This window comes from Conger conger, chromosome 18, assembly GCF_963514075.1.
Source record: "Conger conger chromosome 18, fConCon1.1, whole genome shotgun sequence".
Lineage (NCBI taxonomy): Eukaryota > Metazoa > Chordata > Actinopteri > Anguilliformes > Congridae > Conger > Conger conger.
Genome location: NC_083777.1, coordinates 16858448 through 16868302, shown reverse-complemented (window position 1 = coordinate 16868302; position 9855 = coordinate 16858448). Strand labels below are relative to the sequence as shown.

The following is a 9855-nucleotide window of genomic DNA, read 5'->3' as shown; positions in this document are numbered from 1 at the left end:
TACTCCTGCTGCTGATACTGCAGTGCTCTGGCTAGGATCAGTGTCTCTCTCTCCCCCCCCCCCCCCTCCTTCTCCTCCCTCCCTTACCTTACGCTCCTCTCTCTCTCCTCCCATGTCATTCTGTCCCACCTCTCTTTCTCTGATGGAGGCGGAGAATACTCTGCACTGGTGGAGGGAGAAGGTGCAGTCCCGCCCCCTCTCTCTCTCTCTCCCTCTCTCTCTCACGCTCTCACTCTCAATCGCTCGCTTATCCTCTCCCTCTCTCTCTCTCTCTCTCTCTCGCTCTCTCTCCCTCTCTCGCGCTCTCTCTCGGCAGGAGTGGCCAGATGTTGTATCGCTGCCTACAGCATCGCAGGCAGGTCTGAGAGAGCAGCGGAGGGGCTTGCGTTCGGCGGAGAGACGAGCCGGGAGATTTGAGCCCCACTCTGAAGCGAGCCGCGGGAGTCCGCCATCCGCCTGGAGAAGCACCCGAGGACCGGAGCTACGATCGGGAGATTTTCTCCTCTCTCTCTCTCTCTCTCTCTCTCTACATCCCTCCCTCCCTCCCTCCGTCGCTCAGCCCTGCTCCTTTGCTCTCAGTGCTGGAATGTGAAAGAGTGAAGAGCTCCATCCCTGCTCTGCTGCGGAAGACAGCGTCGTACGGACGGACAGACGGACGGCCGGACGGGAGCTGGCACCCCCCCTGGGAGACTTGTCCCGACGCTGGATTGGGATCACGCCGCCCCCCCTCCCGCTTCCTCTCCCAATCGCGACCCCCCCCCTTCATAATCCCTTTTCCTTCCACGTTTCTTCTTCTCTTCTTTTTTTAACACCTCGCGATGCCGGATCTCTCCCCCCGGCTGGATTACAGCACCGCCGCGCCTCTGCCCGTCCCGTAATCCTGAGGGAGGCTGCGGACCCCTCCGCCGGGACCCACCTGCTCCTTCCTGCCCCTGCCGGTCCGCCAGCGGGCGCGTTTCGGAGCGCGTGCGTGCGCGCGTGTCGAAGGGGGGGGGAGCATTTCTGGGGCGATAAGCTGACTCAGCGGTCGGAAGAGAAGCTTGCGGATTGAACCCGGAATCGGGAGCTAGGAGAGGAAGGGGGGGGTGGGGGGACCAGGTCCCTGGATCGCCATCTCGTTTCTAAAAGCCCTGTGTGGAATACTGATTCAGTCGGGCGGCGCGGGGGACCGAGGAGACGCTGGGAATCGCGCAGGGGTGGCTGAGTCTGCTCCGGAGAGCCAGGCAGACGCTGCGGCACTCTTTCGCTCAGACGGATTTACAGCTCCTCTGCTCCTCCCGTACGGGCACTTCTCCCCTTTCCCTGCCCTGCCTTCAGCCCTTTCTTTCACCGTGATTTTCTGATATTTTTTCTTTTTTTTTTTTTTGGCTTCACCTTGGATTCCGCCTGTATCGTACTTTACCTCCGGACGGAGACAGGAGCGGTCTCCGGAGAACGACTGAAGAAACCCTTCCTTCCCCGCTCTGCGTTCTGACCCGCCGTCGGCGCGCGTGTGCGCGTGTGCGTTCTCCGCGTGTGTACCTGCGTGTGCGCGTACGTGTGTGCGTACGTGTGTGTGAGAGTGTGTGTGTGTGTTTGCGTGTGAAAGATGCTTAACCCTGCGTTTGGTCCCTCTGACCCGTGTTGCCCGTGCCCACCTGCTCTCTGGTTTTGGGGTTAACCCTTCGTGAGCCGGCGGGATGAGCGAGATCTCGGGAGCGGCGGTTTCCGGGGCGATGATCGTGGAGGAGCCCGAGGCGGGGGGCGGCGCCGGGGGCCGGGAGCAGGCCCAGCAGCAGGGGCCCCTGCGTTGCGGTAGCTGCACGCTGTGGCCCCGCCAGCAGACCTGGCTGTGCGTGGTGCCCCTCCTCATCGGCTTCATTGGCCTGGGTCTCAGCCTGATGCTGCTCAAGTGGATCGTGGTGGGCTCCGTGCCGGACTACCTGCCCACGGACCTGGTGGACGCCAAGGGCATCGGGCAGGACCCCATATTCCTCTCCAAACCCAGCGCCGTGCCCAAACTCCCCGACACGTCCACCCCCACCACCTCCGCCCCCACGTCCACCAGCGCCCCCCCTGCGGTGTCGGCCGGGCCCCCCGGGGGCAGCAGCACCACCTCCAAGCCCAGGACTCGCCCGGGGACGCGGGCCGGGGGCCCCGGGGCGTCCGGGAGTCAGGTGACCCCTCGCGGCACCACCACCCGCCACGCCGGCCCCTCCCGCGGTCCGCCCCCCACCGCCCCCGCCAGCTCCACCAGCACCGCGGCCCTGCCCACCTCCACCCCCCCGCCGGCCGGCCCCACGGTGCTGCACGACTCCACGCAAACATGGACGCACCCCCACACCTCCCACAAGCCCCCGGCCCTGCCCACGCGCTCCCACGTCCAGGTGAAGCCAGGTGAGTCACCTGTCTGCTCGGACCACTGGGGAGGGGGGCACACGCCCGTGGTACATTAGGGTCCTGGCACATGGCCTTCGGAATGTGATATTATTAGATATGTTCATCTGAAGTGTTGTGAAATTGTATGTGCGTGTATCTGCGGAGAAAAAGTGGTTGAGACTTTTTTCATGCGTTTTTCCTGAGTACCTTGACATACGGTTCTCTGTCCCTTGTTAGCCTGTTCTCTCTCTCTAGACTGGAAGTGTCTATGAGAATTCATTCTGCAGAAAAAAAGAAAACTCATTATTAAAAGCCGTGTAGCTGGGTTGAGCATTAGAACTACACCACGATCGCAGTTTTCCTGTTTTAAAAAAAACATGCCGGTGTGTAACCGTATGTATGTAGCATGTGTGGCGTTTTCTTAAAACAATGAAGGAAATGTGCGGTTTTATCGCGCTGGTCAGTGGCTTTAGTCATGCAATCGACGTTTTGTAATCGACAGTGGCAGTTGACTGTAGCTCTGTAAGAGATTATGTTGTACCTAACGTTCCAGTTCATTTCATACAGGGTAATGCCAGCTATGCACATTAAACATTAAAGTGGTTCCTAAAATGTAAGCATAAACAAGTACGCACTCGATAAAAAATGAATTGAAACATGGGAAAGCATGGAAAGCCATTTTATATTTTGACATTAAATGATAGAAGATTATTGAAAGCAGATCAAAGCGGTCGGGCAGTGGGGATTTCAGTGAGACGGGGCGAAGATTCCATTAAGATAGATGAAGATATGAGAACACCGCATTACAGGTATATTGCAGGGCGGATTGCACAGCAGGTCCGCTGGTGAAAAGGGCAGGTAGCTGCTTATTACCGCCGCAACATTAATCTGGAGACAGCGGCGGGGGACCGGAGGTAGAAGAGCCATGGCGTCTCTTTGCAGCGCAAACAGAACATGGAGATCTGTCAGTCTGGGTCGAGTGGCGTCGATACCACCTGGGTGATCGAACACGAGAGCGGTGTGATATTGGCAGCGTTGTGAAATGCACAAATAAAATTTAGTCTATGTCTGACCTATTGCAAATATCAGGGAATAACGATAGCGCAGAATCATTGGTTTCAGATAAATTATATAATGAGCTCCTTTATTCTAACCAGCAACGTGGGATTTCTGGAGAAACGTATTTAGTCGTATTTGTAATCGAAATTAATAGCCTAATCAAATTGGATTCAACCCCCTATGCTGACATACCAAAACAGTAGTAATTAAACAACGCAACACTAGCCTTATTTCTGCTTTAACAGCCACCGAAAAAAAAAAAACGCGTTCTGCTTTTCACTCCTCACTATCATTGTATCCGTTTGACATTCTGGAGGTTCTGGTCGCGGAATTCTCACACAGTATTGATTTCTAGACGGAAGATTTTCTATGTGCCATCAGTCACCTTTGTAGCCGTGTCAGGGCTCCAATCAACGAGGAAGTGTTTGGAACTGTCCACTAGATCAGAGATGTCAGTCAAAAATCTTATCCCCATTGTTTATCCGCTATGATATGTGCATATGATTACGCAAGTGCCAGCCCTGTTGGACTTCAGTACACCAACGCACAACATGTTTGCTTGCTTGGTTGTTATAGGCTATAGAAGATTTGAACGTTATCGCTCAGTGTTTCTTTTTCTATAATGTAACACAATTAAATATATTTTGCTGTAATGATTTTGGCGGCTGTGAGAGACAGCTATTTTACATTCCACATCTCAATTTATTTTGCGTGGTTGTTTTTTGTTGTCCAAAGGTGGTCATAATCGGTGGGCACAGAATTTAAAGTCATTGTGAGTAATTACACGCAACCAGCGTTGTCTATTAGTTCTATACCTGGCAAAATTACAGCATCCATTAATCATGTGTTTGGTTATTAATTAACCATTTTATGAATGTCACCTTACAAGCCAACGCTCCCGAAAATCCATTAGCAGTGTGATAGATAGTACCCGTAAAATGTCAGTTAAACAGGCTGCTGTAGGCTAACCCCCCCCCCCTCTCTACACCACCCACACTCACCCCAAGCCATGTCATTGCCTCTTTTCTCTGCCTGTGAACTGAAACCAACATATCACCAACTGGGGGTGCAATGCCTGTCGCCTGTGGTTGGTTATTGTTCATTGGATGGACAAAAGTGTGTGTGTGTGTGTGTGTGTGTTTGTGGGGTGCGTGCGTGCCTGTGTCCACGGTCTAACCTTCTTATTCCTGGTCCAGAGGGCTGGGGGGTGGTAGGAGTCTATTCCAGCATGCTTTGGGCAAGATGCAGGCATGCACCCTGGACAGCTTGTCAATCCATTGCTGGGCTCACACACCATTCACTCACACACTCAAAACTAACCTGTATGTCTTTGGACTGTGGGCGGAAACCCACACAGCCATGCAAACTCCACACAGAAGGATCCCAGCTAGGATTCAAACCTGCATGGGACCTTTCTGCTGTGAAGCGACAATGCTGCACCACAATGTACTTCTATATTTGAATGAAAGCATTCATGCAAACACAAATCTGTTTGATACATCTGCATTAAACGTGCCTCAACTGGACTTGGACCCATGCAGTATACTGTATACCTCTAGTCCTATACTGACAGTCTGGATTTAAAATGGCCATCTCTGTGGTAGCTCTTCCGTATTTTAATGTGTTAAATCATCCCGTCATTTTTCCTTGATGGCTGGCATTGTCTCTGGTGTTTTTTTTTTTCTTTTTTCTTAGACTGCAGGCAATTACCCAGGGCTTATATCATGGCCTCCGCATGTCAGAGTGCATGATACTGATTTATGTTATCATGCGAAAGCACTTTAGGTTTTCATTTCTCTTTAATTGCAGCCGGGCGCGCGCTAGCACGTCGCGCCGACGCTAATGAGCGGCGGGGATAAGCCCGCCGGGCGCCGAGCGCATGGCGGGACCCCTCGCCGAATAACGGCCCGCTGTCGCCAATCCCCGTCGCTCTCCCGAGGAGCGCTGATTCCGCGTGCTTTCGGTACGCGTCCCGACAGCCCCGCTCGCCGCGGCGGGAGCCGGAGCCACGCGGCGGGGGCGAGGGGTGAAGGGTCAGCGCGTGTGTGTAGGTATCAGTCGCCAGGCTGGCGGTGAGGCCTTATGCTGAGGTGGGATCGGTGTCCTAATGCGATTGGAAGGGGCCGGGGCGCGGCGCTCCGCTCTGTGAGATATGCCGTCGGAGCGAGGGACAGCGACTGTGCGGCGTTGGCTAACACTCAGGCAGATTACTCCGCTCCGCGAGCTAAATCTGGATTAATCTCCCATCGCTCCGGAGGCGGGGCCTGGCTTCCATTAAGAACCTGCTGCTGTCCTACTAATCAACCAAGGGGCTATCCCAGTGTCTCCTCCCCTCTCTCCCTCCCTCCCTCCTCTCTCCCTCCCTCCCTCACTCTCATCCTCCTGCTCTCTTCCTCCTCCTCCTCCTACTCTCTCTCCCTGTCTCTGCATAGACATAGCGATGCTTTTAAATTGATTAAAACAGTAGTAAGAGGGAGACTTAAGGATGTGGCTCAGGCATCGCAGACTGATGAGCAAACCAGATACGTTTGAAAGGCAACTGGCATTCTCACAGTTTTTTTTTTTTTCCCCTTTCCAACTGTTATCCGCCCCCCTCCCCCCCCCACCGCGTCACTTCCCCCTAAAGTCCCGAGCGGACACAGCACATCTTTCAGCGCTCTGAAAAAAAAGAGGCGGACATTTTAAAAAGCTTGTGAAATGTCAGCGCTCCCTGCTGTCATGGGTCCGTGTTGGGCATGGGGTTCATTTTCAGTGCGACAGCCAGCGTGTGGCACAGAGCTCGCTCTCGCAGAGAGGACGAACGCTCACCGGCTCTGGGGCTCACCGCGGCGGGCCCTCGCTGTCACGCTGGGCTGACGGCCCCGCTCTTTCCCCCGGGAGGGAACGCCTTTCCAAAACCCCGCTGGCGTGCCGTTTGGAGCGCCCTATCAGATCCATCGCAGATAGCCCAGCGGATGCCCCGCGCTAAGCCTTGGAGTGTAATCCTGTGACAAAATGGCTGCCGGGCTCTGAAGGTAGAGCGCTGGGTTCAGCCTTCAACCCCTCTCTCAAGAATACGACACGGCCTGCTGAAATCTACCCATCACCCCAGCCTGTTAGGCCCTGCCAGGTCTTTTCTGCCTGGCACTTCCACTGCAAACCCCCCCCATGATGAATTAGAGGTGGCTTCAAATTCGAGGATAAAATAAACACGACCAAGAGAAAGTAGGCCCACATTAATTACAGTGTAGAACAACTAAAAGGAAAATAAGTAATCAACTATAGTAAATATTGAATGACTGTATGGGCCAACAGAAGTATTTCATATCTCTCATTTATTTTCATTTAGGAATACATATTACATATTGTGGGATAATTGTGGAAATAGGGAAAAAAAGGAGAATTTAATGGAGAATTTGAGAAAGCACAGTCGTTTTTAATTCACTCCATTATATAATTTGCAGTTCTATATTTTTAATAGTATTACTAGAGTAATGCAGCAGTGCTCCAGTTTAATTCCATCATGAGTCCATCGTACTGAAGCTTAACGTCACTTTGATTTATCTCCACCAAATGTCCAGGGGGGAAAAATCTTCAAATATAAAATATTAATACGCAGAAAGGGAAACATGTGCAATATGGAGAAGAGATTGTGAATAATTGACGAATCTCTTACAAAGAATGATCAAAAAGTCCAGAGCTTTAGAAATATAATGCCAGGGAAATGTCAACAGGTAGAACAAGGTGAACGCAGACCTGCACCTTCAACAGGAGGGACATGGCATCACCCTCCCAACTTCTCTCACATATACACACACAGTCAAATACACCAAACACACATATATATATATGACCATGCAAAATGCACAAACGCACATCCAGTTTCACTTGGTTTGTAAGGGATGTGATTGGCTGAAATGATACTGGCTCCTGTGTGAGTAACTCACACTCTCGCCTACTCGGCTACTGTCCCAGTTAGATCAGCCAGCATGACCAAGCAGTGGTGCTACCCAATGCTACGTACCTTCTGCTGCTATTGATTACAATTATTACATTTAAGTCCCATAATCCTTTGTGCTTGCTGGAAACCGTTGAGTATGCCTTTCTTCATTCTCAGTGTTTTTACTTGTGTGAACAGGAGGTGCCCAAGTCTTGACTGTGATAGGTTAACTGTTCATAATGAAGGGGGTGGGAGGGGGGGGGTTCTCTTTGTGATGCAGGCCTGAGCCTGCAGAGATACCGTGTTCAAATAATGCACGGCAAAGCCTGACCTTTCAATTCCAGCAACTCGGTGCTTTCCCCGCACTTCATACATACCGTGTGCATAAGCTCTCTCCCGTCCATGTCGGTATGTGATTGTTTTTTCTCAGAGGTGGTTTTGTGCCTTCAGAAGTGTACCGTCTTACAAACAGAGAGCCAGAGTGAGTTCCCTGTGAGTCATCTATACTGTATATCAGATGGAAGTTGTACGCCGGGCATAAAAGAAAGAGCTTGTGTATGGGTTATTTATAGGGGAGGCTACTCTGCAGGTACTTATTATTTTCAGCATGCATTACCATCAAGCAGTTTCACCAGAGAACCGCTGTAACTTGCTGTAAATGTTGTGTTTCATTAGGGCTTAGCTCTGTGGCCTGCTTTCGCAGGTACACAGGTGCAGGCTGTGGAGTAACTACGCGTGTCGTGTAATGTAACTTTAGTCTGTCTCTCTCTCTTTCTGTCATGCATTTAAACACAGGTAAGAGGCAAAATAAAACAGTAGCAAGCGTCGCAGTGGTTTGGACGTTCGGTCGTGGCATTGTAGGTCGCGTGAAGGGTGTGGAGGTTTATTTTTAAGCAAGCGGTAATTTCGCCCTCCCTCCCAGGGAAGCGGATCGACCCAAACTCATTCGGCGGTCGTGTAATAGAAGGCGACTCCGCGCGTTTGGGTTTCACTGAGAGCGCTAGCATGAGCGGCTGCCCATTATTCCACTGTGTCTTCAGGAAGCGCAGCGCTGTGACGGCTGAGGACTGTAAATCTCTTATATCAGCCGACTGGCTACTGGCCACTGGCCGCCGGCCAATGGGAATCCAGAATCAGCGATGCGGGGGAGAATGGTTGATCTGCGGCCACGCCCACCTCCGAGCGGTGACGAACGGCTTGTCGGGAGCCGTGCCCGTATCGGCCAGGAGATGAAGGCGGCCCGAAACGGCACGTGAAGGTGTAAGCTCTGACAGCCACAGACCTGTAGCGCGGTTTTGTGCTGCAGATTGCAATTTACGCCCCCGCTGTTGAGGGTTTTTCCTGCCGGGTGGGATTTGACACGGCCGCTGAGTCCGTTCCCCGTGTTCCAGTTGAAGCGCCCGAGGCCTTGTTTCTTTATTTGCTCTGGCTTTAGGACCCTCCAGAGCAGACATGTCCCTGCGTCTCTGAAACGTTCGCGTTTCGCTCTTGAAGAGGTTGCCGCGGGTACTGTAGGGTGCGTTTTCAGACCTTTCAAACTGTCTCAAAAGGCAGGAAGTGGGGTGCTGTGTGTAATGACTTATTTCTTCAGGCTGCACCCCCCTACCTCACCACAATGATTAGCCTTGTATATTCATATATAGTTATATATAGATATTGTTGTCTTGTATTGTTGTACTCGGGGTATTCTAGCTGCCAACCGTGGTATGCTATTTTGTAAGTTGATGTATTCTTCAAGGGTTCCAGTTGTATCTGTATTGTCATGCTAGGACTCGGAACCGTACTGTCCTCTGTGGTCCTTGTCACAATTGTTCCTGTGTTCGATCTGCACTTTGTTGTACGTCGCTCTGGATAAGAGTGTCTGCTAAATGCTTTGTAATGTAATGTAATGAGTAGGACCTGAAGCCGGGTTGGAGAGTTGATACAATGTCAGCTATGCACATGTACAATGTGCACACAAATTTCATTCTTCCAGATGAGTGGAGGAGACATGGGAATGTTTGTCCCTCGGTGAGAAAATAAGCAATGCACTGGAGTCCAGATGGCTCATTGGGAAATATGCAACCTGTGTGCTGTGGTATTGTTCGTGGCTACAGGGGTTGAGTAACTGTGGAAAATGTGGGAAATTCTCTCACTGTGATAATGAATTTTAGCGGTTTGAAATGGCAGGGATGAGGGTCGGGGGGATGTTGGGTGTGAAATCAAGGTTATTTCACTTTTGACTGGGACACGCAAGGTCGGTGGTTCTAATCCTGGTGTATCCTGGTGTAGCCAAAATAAGATCCGCACAGCCGTTTGGCCCTTGAGCAAGGCAGTTAACCCTGCATTGCTCCAGGGGAGGATTGTCTCCTGCTTAGTCTAATCAACTGTATGTCGCTCTGGATAAGAGTGTCTGCCAAATGCCAATAATGTAATGTAATGTAAGAATGTCAGTGAAAGAAACACTGGTGTTAGAGCAATAGTATTTGGGCAGTTGACAACAAAAGTACACAAACTTCTGGACAGATGAGATGAGTATT

The 9855-nt window shown here is 51.5% G+C and overlaps 1 protein-coding gene across 1 annotated transcript in view; it reads left to right on the top strand.

Annotated features, from left to right (window-relative positions):
• Nucleotides 1–1679: 1679 nt before the first annotated feature.
• Nucleotides 1680–9855, top strand: part of LOC133118707 (pro-neuregulin-3, membrane-bound isoform-like) — a 229506-nt gene continuing 221330 nt past the window's right edge. The window contains exon 1 of the mRNA XM_061228865.1: nucleotides 1680–2376. Coding sequence (XP_061084849.1) covers nucleotides 1680–2376 — 697 coding nt within the window. The remainder of the gene's footprint in view (nucleotides 2377–9855) is intronic.